The following is a 20,339-nucleotide window of genomic DNA, read 5'->3' on the forward strand; positions in this document are numbered from 1 at the left end:
GTTTCGGCTATTTATATCAGAAAATATCCGCAACTCTGACAGTAGCTGACGAAATCACTGCAAATATATATTTGATGAATATATTTAACTTATAGTTTAGGAGTATTGTAGGTTAATTTGATATCTGATTAAATGATATTTCTACCTGACTTAAACATCATGGTTTTAACAGCATTCATGGAGCAGACTTGTAGTAAGTCTATTCTGTTACTCGTATTCAAGTATCGGGGGGGGGGGGGAAGGGGGTTCTTTAAGGGGAGCGTTCGGGCTTAATAAAAAAAGAACACTATACCACTACGAGTTATTCCATGTAGAATATATCACATATTTAATGTTCCTTCACACACTAGATTGAAGACTTGAGTAAGTCTAAATATGACATCATTGAGCAATTACATACCACTTACTTTTAAATATTTTCTTTCCTTATGACAATGTTTATTTTCTGCAATGGAGATGGAGTTTGCAAACACAGCATCTAAAATATTGAAGTTTATGGTCATGCATTATAAGTCTCAGTATCCGCTTTGTATATATTCAAATTGAAACTATTAAAAATAAGATAATTTGAAATGAAAAATTAGAATATTTCAGCTCCAAATGACACTATGAAGAATTGGTATAGCATCAAGAAAAGATGACTGCCCAAATTAATAAAAAACTACAGTATGAAATGGTTCCCGAATGGTAACGAGGGCGGCATTTAAGAACTCAGCATTTTAATATATCTTTAATAATCTTTTCACTCAGTACAATTTTAATATTCCTTTGATAATTTCATGCTACCTGTTGAATATGTTTTTCTAACATTGACATACAGTGCAGACCCTACGATTTTGGTTATAGTAACCTTTCTCATAAATTGCGGTCTGCCGTTACTTGGCCAAACAACGAAGTCTTCGGCTTCGAGTACAGCGGTTCTGTATACTGCCCTTTTGGAGACGAATCTAACCGTAATATAGTAATTAAAGACTTTGCGATACGCGTTATAATCATTGCCGACTTTGCAATCCGTGGTCCAATCACAATTTGACAAGGTCGATAGAAGTGACTGCATCGTTTTTTCTTTTTCGGAAAAACAAAAGTGAATGTATGTATGTATCTCAGATCCTCCTGCAAGCAGGAACTCGTGAAGAAGCCATCGTTGGTTTATCAAAGCCGCAAGCTGACCGAAGTCAGTCTCTTACATTCATATATTAACGTCCATGATTATGAATTTGTTGTGAAATTGTTAACAACTCTGTAACTGGACGACATATACATTAATCTTGAAGTGACTCGAACTCGGAACCTTCAATGATCGAAAGGCACCGGCGTTAACCACTGATAATAGTAATAGTAATTACCGATAATATCCGATAATTACCGACTTTGCGATCCGCGTTGTAGTCATTGCCGAGGTCGGTAGAAGTGACTGCATAGTTTTCCTTTTCGGAAAAACAAAACCAGTAAAGAAACACACCCAACAAAAGAAACGGCAAAGCAAGTACAAATCCTTGAACTGGGTCGAAGATCATTATCATTTGGTACTCTGGAGTACACTATATCTGAAGAAGATCCTTATAAGTTATAGGATCGTAACGTCAGGCCAACTCAGGCGCGTAGCCAAGGGGGGGGGGGGGAGGGCGACCGGCACCCCTCCCTTGAGCATATTTTTTTTATGACACCGCTAGTAATTTGGGATCTGGGAGGCATTTTCGGCCAAAATTTTCTTGCACGCTTCCCGCCAACCTGTGGTGGGGCTATGCTTAGATAGTTTGCCTACAGGCTTCGCCCCTCCCTTGGCAAATTCCTCGCTACGCGCCTGGGCCAACTTACTTTTACACATTCTCTTACACAGGTTTTTTTTGGTGGATAAGCAGTTTGCTAACAATTTTGTTTTATTTTGATTTACATTATACCACATAATATTTACGACATTACCCAAAATGTCATTCTATTTTCAAATATAATAACCGATACACTCTACACTGAGATCACGAAACCCATGCACATAAAATCATTCAAAGTTACTTATAAAAGGCTCTGGCTTTCAGTCATAAATAATTTAAATGATGCACAGATGTTTAAGATTCCTTCACATTATTCAAACAAACTTTGTTCAAATGTAAACAAATTTAATCGCACATCCATGTTCAACATGAGTGTGCAATATTCATGATCGAATATTGATTCATACATCATAAATTGGAATTTAAAATGAGATGGGAAATAATTATCTTTTTTGGTAAGACATTCTGATCTGCAATATGTTTCTCGTGGTTGATCTCAGAGCGGCTTGCAAGATGCTAATACAGGCTGTCCCTTGTACAATTAAGTACTACCGCAGACTAAACAGTGATAGAAAGGAATGCAAACTAAGTTATTTATCGATTTTAAAAGATAATCAATATACATTTTCTGAAGCCGTTGAAGACCAATGCAAACATGGCGATTCAATGATTTAGCATGGCAATACCTATACACTGATGAAACCTTAAAACGTTAACAAAATAATACTAATATGTTTAGACTTCAACCTATCATTAAATGTATAATGCGAGAAAGCGAAATAACCTAAGAAAGGTTTCCAATGTATGGCAAATGTTGACAGACAGTAATTTGAGCAATGATCAGATTGCAACGCAGCGCTTTCTATTTCCATAGCAACGCTCTCCAAGTGTGTACTCATCTCCAAAATACACACGACAACGAGGGGAGGGGCTTAAACGTCATGCGAACCAGTCCATGAATAGAATTGACACTGCATGGATTATATATAGAATAGGCTATTGTTTGATCTGAATGGTGACGTAACAGACCGTTCTTATATGACTTGGGTCATTTGGAATTGTGCTAGAGAAATCACCGTGACGAAGTATTAGCTTGTAAGTTCCGTCAAGAGACATACATAGCACTTAACCAGGAATTTTGGTAACTGAAGGAAATCGTTCGTGAGACCGGCGTTTACCACAGAATTCGACGATCGTTGTATGATTAGCAGTATACAGAGTATTACAGAGCGTTTTATAATTTACAAGGTAAGGTTGCTATCGCTACGTATACCCAGTAGGCATATTACTTGTAAGTTGTACTTGTTTTCGTTTGATGTATGTAAAGGTTGTAGTTTGCTATCAGTGGCTTCGATCTATACGTTTTTAAACTGCTAAGTTTCACATCGTATACATTCGAGTACTCGTAGTAAGTCCGGCCCGTTCTCTGACTCGTATTAATTGTCAGATCCTGTACTCGTCCCTCTTGGATTTGTACTCACGTTCGAAGCATTTTTAGAAATCTAGTAGATATGTTATTGGAAGTTTTCATTAGGTCTACTCGTACTCAAACCATATACTTGTACTCATTATAATCGGAATTGTATACTTGTACGAGGTACCCGTACTCATACTGCTGTACATAGTATTTTAGGTCTGGTTATACACTTCAATAGCTATTGAGCCTGTGTATTTCAACCCGGCTTGTAAAATTGCACTTTAAAGAATAACAAAACAGAACGAATAAAGAAAGGTTAGTCATTTGGCTATGACTTTAAGATATATACTTGTTGAATGGTATACTAACGATGCATAGTAAGGATTCGCGTGCTGCGTTCATCCATGCATGTGTATCATAGTACAGTGTTAGCTGGCCTCTATATAGTTATGTATGATCTAGGTATAAAAACCAGCCTGTCGTTGTGGTAGAATAATACAGGCCTTATCACTCGAGTCACCCGAAAGTTGCGTATATCAGAACGTCCTCGTATACCTCAACAACTCGCTTCTCGGCCTTTTGGCTAAGATCATGTGTAGTATCTGTTCCCTTTCGAGAAGAATGGTGATGCACACCCGACGATGATCACACAGTCACAGTCCCGATGCAAGGGGACTGGGGTTGAGAGCGGATCAGTCGTTCGGTAGTTTGGTTTTCGTGCCCAGGTTCATTCCTGGGCGACTTTTCCTTAAAAAGTATACCTCAACAACAGAGACTGCAGGTGTAGACCAAACAGAGTTGTGACACCGTGCTGGAGAGGGCCGAAAGTTACTGAGAACTCATAAGTGGGTGGGGATGAGGGGGATTACAGTGGGGTTAGAGGGGTCTTTTGTCCCAGTACCAGGGGCGTTAAGAAGGCATTTCTGATAAACCTTACAAGAGTTTCAAAGACCTAGGGTTCCTAACAACGATACGGAAAGACTAAACTTGTGCAAGCGTAACGTACTTCGTGAGAACATAGCACAAGAGAACAAGGAAGTGACTTCTTTCTCAACTTACCAAGAAAACAGAATAATCCGATCACGAAGGGATACTCCTATAGAAGCATACGCAGAACTATAATGCATAGTGTCGTAATGTTACGTCACTGAACATAGAGGAGTAAATAAAGCGATTCAGGCATAATTGTCCTGGGGATTGCAGGGTCGACAAGTACATTGAGCTCCCTGCGTGGGGGGGGGGGGTTCGGGTGACCCAGAACGCGCTGTTAGTGATCTTCAAGAACATATGTACATATCAGAGCGAGGGGGGGGGGGGGCGGTGGCGAATTACTCTGGAATTCCCAGCTGATCAATCAATATTAAAGGATTCCCTGAATGTCTATGAAAGACCAAAATCGTGAGCAATAATCAAAGCTTAATCGTTTTGATGCCACTCCCAGAGACCGTAACTAGGTGACCTAGACGTTAAGCAGCCGTTACGTACAATTCTACATAGGCAAATAGTTTTTACTATTGGGGTGAATACAACAGTAATAAGCTAATTTTAATACGTATACATATACCAGTCAAGTATGCTTCACGACATTATTCTGATTCTGGGAGCAGAATACAATTTCATTTCTAAGAAGAGAAAAGAGCAAATACAATACATATTCTGCTGGAAGAGAACTTCATACACAATAGTAATGAGAAGTCTTTCTATATGGACTAGCTGACCATTGTTAAAATCAAACTATAGATTCGATTAAAATGTTACGTCATCTTAAAGAAATGCCAAACCAGGTCCTTATAGGTTTAGTTTAGTAGAAAAAAAAGGATCAGGAGGGACACTTAAGTCCCCGGCATCAAGGACCCTACAAAGAGAGGGAAAAAACTGAGACAGAAACACTCAGACCCGATTACAATGCTTAAAGTGCTTGTCCAAAGCATTCTTAAACCCATTGACACTACTTGCAAGTACAACTTTCTCAGGCAAACTATTCCACTCATTCACAACCCTATTAGAGAAAAAGTTATGCCGAATATTAATCCTACTATGCGACTTTTGAAGTTTAAGACAATGACCTCTAGTACAACTACTGTTTGCAAACATGAAAAAGTCGGTAAAGGATAAATTGTCGAAACCATACTCAATCTTGAAAACCTGGATCAAGTCCCCACGTAACCTCCTAAGCTCCAGTGTGGTGAGATTCAACAGTTGTAACCGCCTATAATAAGGAACCCTCTTTAAGGAAGTAATCATCCTAGTAGCCCTCCTCTAGACCCTTTCCAAGCCTGCACAGCATACTCCACATGAGGCCTAACCAACTGCTTATAAAGCCTAACTACGATGTCCTCTTTCAGAAAACTGAAGTTCCTCTTGATCATACCTAAAACCCTATTACTTCAATTGTTGTCACTGTCTTGTTCAATAGAAATCAATGACCATGCAATCTTATTATAATAATGTCACCAGTTTCCAGAATAAAGGACTACTATCTCAGAGGATGAAAGTTCATTAAGGACAGATTTAAGCCCTTGTTTTCGCCTTTGGTTGTCAATTTCCAGAGATTTTGCAAAACTCATTAACTATTCTTTACTTACATTACGGTTACAAATGATAAACCTATGGCGTCTTTCTATACATGCATATGTTATACATAATGAAGTCCAATTAGCGACTTGTTAATTATTCTTTTCAAATCGATTCTATTCATCGGAAATGGCCAATCGGAAATTGAGAAAATGTTTTTAATGTCTCTTAATTCATTACTCGAGATTAAACTTGACTGGTCATATAATTGCATCAGTTTCAGTATGACATTGAAAACCTAAATCATGATAGAAATTTGACCAACACGGTAACACCGATGCAAAAAAAAGTTGTTCAAATAGACACTTTTTAAGCTAGATATGAATGTAATATTTCTGCAATATGGTGTGTGTCTATTTTTGTCATTTTGTAAACACACAGTGGTGCCTGAAAAATTCCGTATACTTTATAACAATGTAGGCCTATGTATATTAGATCCTCCTGCAAACAGGAACTCGCGAAGAAGCCTAATTGGCTTATCAAAGCCGCAAGCTGACCGAAGCCAGTCTCTTACATTCATATTTAACGTCCATGATTATGAATTGTTATTTGTCAACAACGTTATTGTCAACAACTCTGTAACTGGATGACAAACATTAATCTGGGAGTATGACTCGAACCGGGGACCTAATGATTGAAAGGCACCGGCGTTAACCGTTAACCCAGTGCAGACAACCATGCAAGTTTGACAAACAATATTATCTACCTTCATTTATTCATTTGATATTTCATTTGACTTTTATCATTATACTTCTTTTTGTGTCGTCATCTTATCAATTGTAAAATGAAACGACCTACATTCTAGATGAGAAAAAAAAATATTGTTTTTTGGGAAATTTTTATTAAAGGTTGGATTTATAGGGCATTGGTACATAATAACAGCCAGTTCGGTACGTATATACCGGAATAAGTTTCTTACATATAAACAGTTCATATAGTCATGATTATTACAGCAAGAGTTATATTTTAGTTTGTAATATATGATGAATACCAAATGTACATATAGTTAAGGATAAAATAAATCAATATTTATTACAAATATATTCCAACCAGAAGTGTTAAATCCTCCACGCTATAAACCTGCCCCACCTGTTATGATCTATTATTCGACAACCTCGTTCGTCCTTGGATCTAACAAGAATTAAATTGGAAATATATTTATCGCATCACCGTGGCATGGATTCAAGTTGGGTTTTTTCTGTGAAAAAAAGGTGTATTTTTTCCTGGTCATGTGGTCTTTATAATTTGCTGCCGTAAACTATTGGAAAACTCTGTGTGTACTTTTTACATATTTAATATAACAGTATAGAGACGTGTTTATTTTGTGGGTGTATGCACTGTCCATATTTGGCATGCAGTTGCGTCATCTTTATCAAGTGGGTTAAATAAAGGTCAAAATCGAAAGAAAGTTAGAGCATGGACGAACTTTTTAGAGGTTAATCCAATGTTAAGGTGCCAGTACTGGCACAATACACATTCGCTTTTTTTAATGTTTTAATTGCGCATGCACACGACACACGTGAACCAGAACATAAGCTCATGACTCAGTGTTTTTAGATATCTTTGATAGGAGCAAAAGAAGAAACTTTTTGCCATAAAATGGATTTGATTCGTTGGGATAAAAGTTCTCGCTAAGAAAGTGCCATTTGCTCTTCTTCATTTATTTTTATATTTTTATTTATTGCTTTACTTCCCAGTCAGTTGATCGTTCCTATAATTTGATAACTCTCTTCGGCTTTCTCTAAAAATAACGGATCATTACAGTCTATGTGTATTCGCTTTTGACTGTACATAGATAGAGGTTAATTCTTAATTAGAGAAGTTTTCTTGTAGTTCTAAGTCGCGTATATCCAATATCTTCGCGTATTTTTTAGAGCAACTGAGTGTGTGTGTTTGAAAGATATAAGTAAAACCTGTCTCTCAAAGAGTAGCTCAATATGATGGGTTGTTTGTTATAGACATTTGTATCACATAAGTTATTGGCCCCAAATACCACCTACATACGAGTCGCATTAAAAACAATTTAAAAAAAAACACCTGACAGTCACACTCCTCTTTCGTAATGTTTTTATCCACCTAAATTCGACGTCGTAGAATTGAAATTTTGGCGCCGCACCTACGAAATTCTGCGCACGTTACTGATAGTCGGTGATGGAATTTCGTTCACTTCTCCTTTAAAAGTTCTGTGCAGCCGTCGTCTTGTGCTCAGCACTGTAATTTTAGCCATGGCCTATAAGATACGCATAATAGCTTGTACATTGTGTTTCTATACTGTGGTTGCGTAATCTTAACTGACATCAATAGCAGTCTCTGTATTACCTGATTACTAAGTTACTGTGCGAGCTTTCTAACAAATGAAGGACCGTACAGACAAGTATCGTTCAAAGGTTTCTAATACAAAAGTGTTATAGAAAGCTTTGGTATATTTGTTTAGCAAATGGCATAGTTACGCAGCACTCGAAAGCTTAAATGAGTTCGGTGCATAACAGAAAACACATAATAGAAAACTATATTGTACATGAACACACATAAAGCTATAAACGGCAGTCTCGTATCAGGGGTGGGCAACCTTTTTGAATGAACGGGCCAGATATAAGGAGTGAACAATTGACTGGGCCGCACATAAACGACCTGCTGTTGTTTTCAAATCTTTGATTCCGGGGACTTTCAAGCAATAGGTGTGTGTACTTATACATCTGCATTGTATAACCTGTATTTTCAAAAACATAATTTCAATACAGTACAGTTGATAATTAATGGGGATAACAGGCCTACCTGACAGCATCATTAGTGCCGATACATTTTCAGCAGCTATAGCTTGTTTTTGTGATGATGTGAAATAGATTGAATTTTTCCTTTTTCTTGAGACATCTCACGGTCCGAAAAAAATCATTGACAACTCCATTTTTGACGTTTCCATATTTCCTCTCTCACCCATCACCTCTTGAGATTGTTCCCATCTGCATGAAAACGCGCGCCCCACAACCCTACGCCCACCCCTCTAATCGCTTCTCGATGAGTTACAAAACCAGACCCATCGTATACAAAAGTCCACTTGGATTATTTTTTGCCCTGACTCTTTCCTGCAGACGCCCATGCATTTCCCCAGACTAAATTTCTAAGCCACGAGGTCCAAAACTTAAGGAGGTATGGGAGCATCATTGGGTCTGGGAAATGTTGTTTCCGGCGATCTGGGAGGAGTATTTGCCAAAAATTTCTTGTACGCTACGCGCGAACCCATGGTCGCGCTCCGCTTAGATAGTAGCAGAGAATAGACACGCGTCCCCACCATTATCCAAGAGTGATCTGCGCCCATGCACCAATAAATTAACTGTGTCTGAATTTCCGAATTTTCTGAATGTTTGTCAGGGAAATTTCGAAAATTCAGACACAGTTAATTTATTGGTGCATGGGCACAGATTTCCCTGACAAACATTCCTAAACATGGAGGTTTTTCTGTATTGGCTGTCCATAGATGAAATTTTGTGCAACATTATGGGTATGTTTTGAAGTGAATTGATTTCACGAGAAGTGTGAATTTTCAAATTCTGAACGAATAATGGGCTTAAAACCTTGAAAAGTGGGGCTGACGGGTATTGTGGGCCGCGACGTAGAATCACCTACAAAAGCAATGATCCACAGGAGATGCGATAAGGTCGAACATGATGTGTGACTGGTGACAATCTTCAAAAAGGTTACGGATGGAGAAAAAAAATATTGGGAAAATACTTGGTTACTCAGGCAATAGTGAACATCTAGTTGGTCATTTTCAAGCCCGAGATGTGCCATTTCCGGTGATCTGGGGGGTGTCAAAACCAGAAATTTTCTTGTACGCTGCGCGCCAACCGATGGTGGCGCTCCGCTTACATAGTAATTCGCGCCCCCCGGGTTAGAAAATCCTGGATACGCCCCTGATACCTATAATCTAAAACGACTAGATTTTACCCCCCCCCCCCTCAAAACAATGAAAATATCATCGATTACATGGTGATACTCCATGGAAATACTCATATAGTACAGCCACTATATAGTGAACAATTCTTTTCTTGCAACAGCATTTTATCATCTTTAAAGTGCAAATAATAATCCATTACGATGTTTGTCTCGCTTGCATTCACAACCATCAGTTTACGGTCGTTGGCGAATTACACTGAGCCTGACAGATTTGATAACACTTGAGCTTATATACTCCTATTACATGTATAAATAAAACAGAAAAACACACCTTCACTGTTACATGCACACAGAGAGTTATTCATGTATTCAAAATCTAATGTTTACACAACACTTTAAGCGCGATTTGCTCTAGCCTATACATGTTCGAATGATATCGTTGTGGAATTTTGTTTATACTTTGTCGTCTGCAGATTGATGATAATACCATGACAATGATTAAACATGACAATTATTAAATGAATTAACGATAGATCATCTTACGAAGTAGTAACAACCATGCTTGCAGATGAAAACGATAAAGAGGACATTAGGAAAGCGATGATAAAATAATACTGAAATATTTGTATAGGTTTATTTCTGGCCTAGTGTTATAGATTTGTACAATCGACCACGTTAGTTTCTATGAGAGCTGTCTTCATCGATGATGGACATCGCCGATGACGTCAGACTGACTTACTATAGGCGAATATGTTCAATATCAGAGAAAACAGAATAATACATGTGACGTATTGGTCCAGTCGATCCCCTTTACTTCATACTTTCATGAAGAAAATATTTAAAATTTCTTGTAAATATCAAAGGTCAGCAAAACTCAACATGATCTAAAACGATGAAAGGTCAATATCTATCGAAAGATAATATACGTCACGCTCTTGATATAACCTCCTTTATATCAATATGACATTTCTTTTGCAAAATTAACACGGTAATTACCCATATATGCCTTGACACTTAAAAACATATATGTTATCATACCGTGAGCCTGTTCTGCGAAAAAACGGTGTTCCTTTTGCAAGCAGGTAACCTTTTTATGTTAGGCTTACTTTTTGATTTGATTGTGTTATTGCAATATTTTATTTCTGTCCTTACAGATATTTCATCGACGAAAGCAAGAATAGAATATAATAAAGATGGGGTTTGCATTGGTCGCAAAGTCACTTCTTATGCTATTTAACTGCATATTCTTTGTAAGTATTCCTCTCTTCTTTTTTTTTGGGGGGGGGGGTGGGAGGTGGGGGTTAATTCACGTTTGTTTTTGGGTTTTAAGTTGTTTTATTTTTGGGAAGTACTGTATATCTTTGTGAGACTTATACAAGCTTTTAAATCGTGGTTCAATCAGCGGCCAACGTGCATCACATTAAACAATCATTCGAACGTTCACCACATGGTTGCCTGCCGAACTGTATTTGATTAATATAGAACTAGCATATACAGTATAATGCATACCTGTGTTTGGTGTATAATAAACAACGTAATATAGAGGCATATAGAGGCATATTACGGCACCACTATTGACAAAATAAAATGTGTGAAAATATATTCTGTCAGCTGTTGATGAGGTATTTTTATCGATTTTTTTTTTATTACACATTCATTCCTAGTATAGGTTCGAAATGTACAATAATTAGTCAATATTCCCTCCATCGCAGTGCAAAACCACGATGCATTATGTGTGAACTATCGATTATTCTTTATGGGGTACATTGCTTGTTTTGCTTTTCGGGGGGGGGGGGTGGTTAAGAATCTTCTAGTAGCTATAGCTAAGTATACTTAACAAAGTTCTCTGAAAAATAAAGGTTAAAACCACACCCTTTTATGACTTCTGTATACCCGCGCGCGAAGTTATGAATATTTAAGTTTTTATCATAAAATTGCAAATGCATCCGATTACAGCGAATTGAATGTGTTATCAGGGCTATTGAACTTAACATGTTTTGTGTTTCGCTATATTCTTCTAAATGTTGTATCCACACAAAAAAGTCTTTCTCAGAAGCATATACTCTGCTAATGGCGATACGGACTAAACCACTGTCATACCCTCAGGCGCGCCGCGACCCAAAGAAGCCTTGTCTTGAAATAGCTAGCTCCGTGTGAATAATATTTGCTATTTATCAAGACATAATGGACGGATAGTTTAGGAACAAATGCTTTGACGCTTTCCAAGGATCAACTCCTCTATCCTCCTCAAGACCCTTTGAAAACCCTAGCTGGTTCAAAAAACTTTACTCAACCCCCGTTTTTTGGGTCTATGGTTGATAGGTGATGCATTAAATCCTCTTATTCTTTTCCCACTTTTTTTTTTACAGTTGGTAGGTGGTGCGTTACTGGCTGTCGGTTTCTACATCCTGTTTTCACCATACAGCTTCGACATTTTATCTGTGCTTGATAATGGAATAATCCAAGCAGGAGTTTATGCCATTATTGCTATAGGGGCATTTGTCTTCATCCTCGCTGCACTGGGTTTGTTTGGAGCCTGTTGTAAAAGCAAGATTTTACTTGGTTTGGTGAGTATGTTAATGTTTTCCTTGGATAGAGGGCAGGAGGTGGACTGTGGGTGGTGGAAGGGTGGGGAGGGGGTGGTGGTGGTGAAACAGTCTGTTAAATCTATGACTTATAACTTCAAGGTAGCGGAATAAAGACAGCATATGTCATTGATACAGGCAATGCAGGCGGGTAGTAAAGTGTTAAGTGGATATCGAATTAAAGCTGTACAACCGTTTGACCGGGGGGGGGGGTAGATGGAAACAAAAACTTAAAGGAGGGGAGAGGATTACAATATTTGTGTCCTGTAACCTGGGAAGTTTTTGTAAACATGGCGGTGGCAAACATTGAGGGCACACTTTTCTGGAAGAGGGTTGGGGGTTCGGGCCTTGGTTACGCCATCTTGTTACAGTTTGTACTCTCTTACATTTAAGAATGACACGAGTTCGAACAGAAAGGAAATATTCATCGCAATATGTATTTTCAAATGATCCTAATCATTTTCAAAAGTATGACATGCTGTTCTCTTCGTCTTTCTTCTCGCAGTATTTGATCATATTGTTCGTGATTATCGCCGCTCAAGTGGCCGTCTGTGCAGTGGTATATGCATACAGTGGTCAGGTGAGTACTCCCTCTATAAAGTGACGTCAGAGTCGTGTGTAGCCATATTTGGCCTAGACAAGGTCGGCCTAGACAAGGCCTAGACAAGACATTTAAATTTGCTTACAACAGCACAACAAGTATTTAAAAAATAAATATAATAATAATAATTAAAACAAAGAATAATTTAGCTGTAAAATATTCAATATAAATGACACAGAATTCAATACTTCATGGGAATTTGAAAGTTGAAAATAATACAAAATTCATTTAATAATGCATGTACTCCGTGTGTAAGTGTTTTTTACATTACCATTGAAATGCAGCTAAAAATTAACTCTTAAACATAAAAAGAATTGTAGCTGTGTATAAAGGCAGTTGCGTGGGACCTGCCCCCCCCTCCTCCCCTTTGAATTCGTAAACACTCGTAATTCCATTGTAGGGCCTACATTGCCATCTTGCGGAGATTAATAAAAGCAGTCTTTTGTGGAGTTGATATTTTTCTCTCGGTTAGTTGTGATTTTAAAATATCTGAGAAGTTGTACTGCAGTGTGCGGAGGACTATTATGTAATTATTGCCCTCTTAGGGATGACACACTCTCTCTCTATACATAAACTGGATCAATTACTTATCTTGAATATTTTACTTAAGCTTCACTTCCGACTGCCAACACCCCTCCCCGCCCCCTCTCACCAATTCCCCTCTCCCCCTCCCACCATATGGATAATAGCCTCTTAGCATATGCTGTTTCCCCATCTTCAATCTCATTGAATGAACTTGCTTTCTCTTTTAGGTGAATGAGTTCTTGACGTCACAGTTTCAGGAAACCTTAGATGACTACGAATCAGAGAATGGAACAGACAGTTACAGTGTTGGCTGGAACTCGATGCAAATCTTCGTAAGTTTTTCCTAGTTGCTATAACAACGATGTTTCGTTCAATCAAGATTTTATATATTGTTAACCGTTCTTCAGACCATGTATACATCTAATTTACATTTTTCCCCTATTGCCAACATTGTACTTCAAATCATGTATTCAAACATTGGGTGCGATATGGGCCCTGTTTGATCGTCTTAATCCTCATTGGTTGCTATGATGTAAGTACCAAGAAGGATTGACACAGCATCATTTCACATGATTTCTATGTTGCTATGTAATTATTTCTTTTTTATTTATCATTTTCTTGGTGGTATTTTTTCCAGTTTGAATGTTGCGGAACCAACAACTACACCGACTGGGCCAGTACAACATGGGGCGGCGATTCTTCCATCTTGAAATACCGTAGTGGTGCTGCTTATCCAATCACGTGCTGTGCCGTAAGTAACCAAGGCAACTTACAAGGGTATAAAAATGGACTAATAATGGAATTTACAACCCACTTGGGGTACACCTTTGTTAACGTAAACTCTCAAAAGAGCTTTAGCATAGCCACATGGAGGGAGCGAAGGTTGTCTCCGCTTTGCTAAACTGTACCTCACCCCTCATGCACGCTTTCACGAAATGTTTCGAAAATTGCGCTCAAAATTCATCCCTTGCGGCTCTCTAAAAATTAATGCAATACGCATTCACTATGAGACTTTCATTATTTATCTAGTCTACACTTTCTCATCTACTGCTTGAAAAATTATCCAGATAATGTAGGTTCTTCAGAGATTCACCGTTGCTAAGTGTTTTGTGATTGTAGCCTGTAAGATGGAGGAGGTCATACACGTGACCTATAAAGGTCATAATATGAAGGTCCTATCAATGTCATGACCTATGAAGGTCATCAGTATTAATCCCAAATATGATAAAAGTTAAAAAATGGTCACTAATGTTGCAACTTAGGATGTTCAACAAGCATTTTGATGTCACTCTCTTAGGGTACTTTAGGGATGTGCCCACGCTGGGCGGCACTTGGCGCCCCCCCCCCCCCCAGCACTAAAAATTACCGCCCAGCACTGTCTTAAAAATCGTGAATCCCGCCCAGCACTATTTTCATCTAAAATCCCGACATTCCTAACAATATATTCAACATAAATTGGGCCAAGCCTTTGCCAAATTCATACAGACTAATAATGCATCAGTTACGCATGCGAGAAACATTACTTACGGCTCTCAATCGGTCCTTTGTAAAGTCTCTTTGAAACAAACTAATAACTTTTACCAGGTACTTAATATATTTCACTAAAAAAAAATTAAAAAATGTAAATTGTTAGCAAAACTTATACTTGTGTATTTGCTTAAAAGCTACACAAGTGCAAGCATTTGGCATCTGAGCACCTTCAAAAATCGAAAAATTTCTCCAAGGGGAGGGAGATACCCCCTCCCCCTTAGACCCCCCCCCCCCATGCATGACGGCGATCAGTGTAACCGGCACTCAGGAAATCCTGGGCACATACCTGGTATTTGTTCCTCTCTTGGACACTTAATATTCTAATTAATCATTTTATATGTACAGGTTTAGTTGTAGGGAGGGAGGAGGGGTGGGGGTGGGGTGGGGAGGGAGAAACTTCAGGGTAGTACGTTGAAACCGTCTACCAATTGTTAGCTTGCTGATATTTCTGGGAAATACTGATAACTTATGCATGCTCATGACATTGTTTCTAAAAAAAAATCTTTTTCAACAGGTTCAAGATACAACCGTCGTGCTGAGCGGATCAATCGACGAGGCAGCCTTTACTGATATTGCGAAATGTTACGGTGAAAATGGTGAACCAGTTCCCAATAGCTATATGGCTGGTACTGTAAGTATAAATTGTAGACAAATTTATGTAAACATCTGTGTGATGATATTGTATTATATTGTTAATCTTAGCAGTATGTGTTTTTGCCCTTACGGCCTTCTATATATTATTCGGTTCTTTAAGTTATATACTTAGGTTCGTTTCGCTGGTTGTGTTTTGTTGTTAAAAACCTCATTAAAGGTCTGTAATCAAATGTATCAGTCGTCGTCACTATGACTAAAATCTGGAAAGTAAGAACGGTATATAATTAAGTTCGTCACGTTAAACTGGTGGCTTTTACCTAGAAAGTAGTATATTTATTAACCATCAATTTATTAGTTAATTAATGCAGAGAGATTTAAATAAATTATTCATTCTCATCGCTTTGATGATAAATTTTCAATTTGTCGATTTATTAATAAATTTTTGCTTCATAGCTAAGATGTCAATCAGGAAACAACATAACAACATATAAATAAGTAACATTTACTCAAATTTAGTTGTAATTTCATCCCTATTCATCCTGGGTACACATTCCTGTTATTATCGAAGACATGGCAAATGGGATGTTAAACCATGTCGTGGGGGGGGGGGGGGGAGTGGTAGAAACATTGGGGAAACATGATTTTGATCTATGGGTGCATATCACAAAGACACCTCAAAACTTACCGTTCAGAATTGATCCTCTGTGCATTTCGTACCACAAATTCCTGCAGTACAAACTAGCTACTTAAACAAGAGCTATACGAATATGTGCACTCTGGAGGTTTTCACAAAACTGTTGGGATAAGGGTAAGTTCTCTCTGGTTTCCCTCCCCTTCATAATCAGATCTTAGTAACCCACTTAATGTTAATGTATCGTTTTATGTTAATGTATCGTTTGATATTTTTTTATGCAGGGGGAAGGCTGTTATGATAGCTTCCAAGATTACATCATATCAAACAGCGTTCTAGTCGGCGCTGTCGGAATCGGCTTAGCAGCATTTGAGGTTAGTTAATCATGTGATAAACTTGTCCTAGCATACCAGCCAGTCGGGGCGATTTATGAACATGATCTTCACTCTATTTGGTAATTTCATGCTACGCTTTAAGGCAACTGAACATTTCTGGAACTTTATCAAAGATTCACTATATATATATATATATATATATATATATATATATATATATATATACTGCCCTGCCATATGGACAATACATACCATTGGGCTTCGTTGAACAGCGATACGAATGCACATTGACAACTGTTTAAGAAGCGTTAGCGAAAATGAGATTTTCTTATTCCACCACAGGTTCAGTCAGCTAGGTCTGATGACGTCATGTTTTGTTTTCACGGGCAGAAAGATCTATCTGGATAGCTCCTATAACATTACTTATATACTCCTATATAACTCCTATATTACTCCTATAAAATTCCATATTATGTGTAATACTATTTATACAATAAATTTCTTGATTTTGGTTTTTATTTCTATGTGGATATTATCAAAATTAAACATGTTTTATTCCTTCTCTGTTTCTTTAGATTCTTCTATTCATTTTTGCTCTGATTGTGTGCTTTACTATGGAGAAAGATGAAGACGTGGTATAAACAAGGCTGATAACATCTGAAATCAGCCCCAAGTTGGTTGTTATCATCTGATACCAACCAACTTGGGGCTGATATTATACGGCAGGCTGGTATCATCTGATATCAATCTACATGGGGCTGATACGGCAGGCTGAGATCATCTTATATCAAACAACATATTTTATTTGGCGACAGGCTTATTATCGGATATCAATTTAAAAACTTTTATAGTCAACCAACAGGCTGGTGAAACATGATATGTAACGACATGTAGATATCAAATTACGGGCTTATATCATCTGATATCAACCAAAGGGCTGATATCAACCAAAGGGCTGATATCATCTGCTATCAATCGGTGTTGTATTAACTGAAATCAGTCAGTGGGTTAATATCATCTGATATCAACCAAAGGGCTGACATCAACCAAAGGGCTGACATCAACCAAAGGGCTGATATCATCTGATATCAAGCAGTTTTGTATTTACTGATATCAGTCAGTGGGCTGATATCATATGGTATTAACAGGTGGGCGTATATCATATGATAACAACCAGTGGGCGTATATCATTTTATATTGAACCAGGGGATGAAACTATCCGTACATCATATTTGACCCAGATGCGATATTGTGATTTTTACCGAGAGGGTTAGGGTTTAACTAAACTCACCTGTAACACAACATGAATGTTGACTGTAGACTTAGACCAAAGAGAAATTTAGCGAGGAATAAATAAACGATTTGGAATATTTTGGTGTATATTTCCGCTCCGTCTGAGTTACAAGTCTGTTCGAAGTACTATGAGTAAAACTTATAACGTAATAAAGATAACAGCCTGCAAAATAATATCCATGTCTCCCACGATATTTGACAGGAATCTTTTAAACTTGTATAAAACAGCTTTTTCTCTTTTTAAAATTTAATGAAGAAAATATGAGCATATTTCATTTTCAAAATTTATGATTCATACTTTTCAATTCGTCTTCTTCCTCTCCCGATGTTTTATCTTTTCTTGGCTTTTATGAAAAATACAGAGGCTTGTAGATATTTGAAAATTAATCTTCCTTTTATCAATATTCTGTTTCCATATGCATATTTAATTAAATATGTACATATACTGGTGACATGGGGAGTTCAATCGGTACCGGCTCTGAAGTGTGTAAAATATGAACAAATTGTACATTTTGAATTTTTCTTAAGTCGTCGTTTTGGTAACCGACAATATAATGCTCTAAATTCATTCTAAAACCATATGTGCATCCTCTGTGTATGCAATATGCAAATTGAGGTGACACGTGAAACTATGTCTCGGCCGATTGCTCAAATCTAGCATTTGCGTGGAATCATATGGGAAGTATAGAATATAGTTTGATGAACTGTATGTTAGTTTGTAAGAGGTTGAAGTTATAATAAGATTACGTAGAGGCTTTGTCATAAAATAATGTCGGATGTATCAGGATACTGGTGTAGACTCGACTCAGAATCAACAGCACTCACATTCAATTAACTTTTTGGCGTCCCTTACAACATTGAGTCGGCTTTGATTTTAATCATGTAACTAAGAGTTGTTATTCGGTGGTAGGCCTATGTCCCATCTTCACTTTTGATGTTATCTTCGTTTAAAACTGAGCTTAATCCTGGAAATTCGTTTGGTTTGTTATGAACAGTTTTATTGGGAATGATTAACTAAATTGACTGGTGTATTTTCTTTATTTCTGAATGTAAAACAGGCTATTCATAGGCCTAGACATGTATAATTTAAAATGACTCACGCGATCGTTACGTCAGAATGCTATACACTAAGGATTTGTTGCATAATGTTGATCACGCACAACTGTGTTGATTAACTGGAAGTCGGCTCAAATGTAAGTCGGCTGATAGTCTATGGTATGTCCACCTAATACCGTTTCGGATACATTATATACCATACTGTGCATTATGTACTGTACAGCGAGCTATCATGCATATTGCATCTGTTTGCAAAGTGAACATTATGAGCCTGTGAATATAGTGACGTCACTACTTCTTTGTGCGACACATGAACCTTGTTATATTTCTCGGTCATTTATAAACAATTTCTTAATGATTTCTTTTTGTTTTTACAATCTTATTAACTTGATCGGCGGCGAAACGATAACATTCCAGCCAATCTCATGCAAATAACTGTCAAACATTCTTTCGATTACGAAAATTCAAATAATATGAAGTATGGCAATCGAACAAGTTTGTTTCTTTTATAAAGTTATTTAGTTTGGTCTGCCTTTGTCAAACCAAAGTAAACTTATAAAAAGTTATTTGCATTAAAATGGATGAGAAATAACAATTCCAAAACCTTACCTTTACTTATCAAATCCGTCGTCTAGACAGGCTGTTGGAATTGTTTCCATAAAGAAGCCATGTAGTAATATTCATCCTTGCAGTAATTCAAATTAATATTACAGATTTTCTCATAAATAGAAAATATCACATACCATCTTAAATGATGCCATTCATAATTCTGAACTCTTTTTGCATAGAAACGTGCAGCGATATAGTTGCGGATATGTAAAATATATTTTAAGAGGCTTCAAATGTCATATTTTATAATTCTTCATCAAGTTTGATTGTGTTTACAAAGTTTACTCTTGACTTAAATTTTGATTTGTTTTCGAATTTCACATAAATTAATAAATCTTAATATTTAAAAAAGAAGAAGTTTCCAATTTTCATTTTTCTCTTCGATCAAAAGTGTTATCGGGTACTAAGCAAGTTAAGAATTCATTGAGATGATGTTTATGCCACGAAAATATGTACACCAAAGAAAAATAGTGCATGGCATATACATTTCAGTATCCACATGGTTTTCTGTACATATATTCAAGGGTATAAGAGCAAGGGGGTGGGTGGTGGGGTACAGGGGGGGGTGTGGTTAAGGTAAGGAACTTCTGATCTAATCTCCCAACACTGGTGTCATTAACTTCTTTCATCTGCTTGTCGCATATGTTTTCAATATTTTGTACTGCAGCAAATAATGTCACTGCCACATCCTACTTATAACAGCCCAGTCTATTATTGGTTGAAAGAATAATCATTAATGCAGAAATATCATGCATATTCATAAGGTAGTTTCGTATGGATTTTATTGCAAATTTCTTGTTGTACATACGAAAAGCGGGAAAAAAAAGGCAAATCTGGAAATGCAAACAAAGACACCTTGTTTAGTCAGTGAAGTTCATTTTAATGGAACATAAAACTGATATTAATACATTCTGCATAGAATG

The 20,339-nt window shown here is 37.3% G+C and overlaps 1 protein-coding gene and 1 pseudogene across 1 annotated transcript; both read left to right on the forward strand.

Moving 5' to 3' along the window:
- Positions 1-2,793: 2,793 nt before the first annotated feature.
- Positions 2,794-19,773, forward strand: LOC139969789 (tetraspanin-1-like). The gene is made up of 10 exons (XM_071975063.1): positions 2,794-3,020; positions 10,812-10,907; positions 12,027-12,224; positions 12,748-12,822; positions 13,596-13,700; positions 14,006-14,119; positions 15,413-15,529; positions 16,408-16,497; positions 17,034-17,103; positions 17,166-19,773. The coding sequence occupies exons 2-9, from the start codon at positions 10,851-10,853 to the stop codon at positions 17,097-17,099; spliced, it is 822 nt and encodes a 273-aa protein (XP_071831164.1). The 5' UTR covers positions 2,794-3,020; positions 10,812-10,850; the 3' UTR covers positions 17,100-17,103; positions 17,166-19,773.
- On the forward strand, positions 3,753-3,829 carry LOC139970339 (U2 spliceosomal RNA; annotated as a pseudogene).
- Positions 19,774-20,339: the final 566 nt, after the last annotated feature.

This window comes from Apostichopus japonicus, chromosome 7, assembly GCF_037975245.1.
Source record: "Apostichopus japonicus isolate 1M-3 chromosome 7, ASM3797524v1, whole genome shotgun sequence".
Lineage (NCBI taxonomy): Eukaryota > Metazoa > Echinodermata > Holothuroidea > Aspidochirotida > Stichopodidae > Apostichopus > Apostichopus japonicus.

Coding starts and splice junctions, on each gene's coding strand:
- LOC139969789 (XM_071975063.1), top strand. CDS start 10,851: ATGGGGTTTGCATTGGTCGCAAAGTCACTTCTTATGCTATTTAACTGC. Junction 14,120..15,412: donor ATCCAATCACGTGCTGTGCC/GTAAGTAACCAA, acceptor CTTTTTCAACAG/GTTCAAGATACAACCGTCGT. Junction 15,530..16,407: donor ATAGCTATATGGCTGGTACT/GTAAGTATAAAT, acceptor TTTTTTATGCAG/GGGGAAGGCTGTTATGATAG.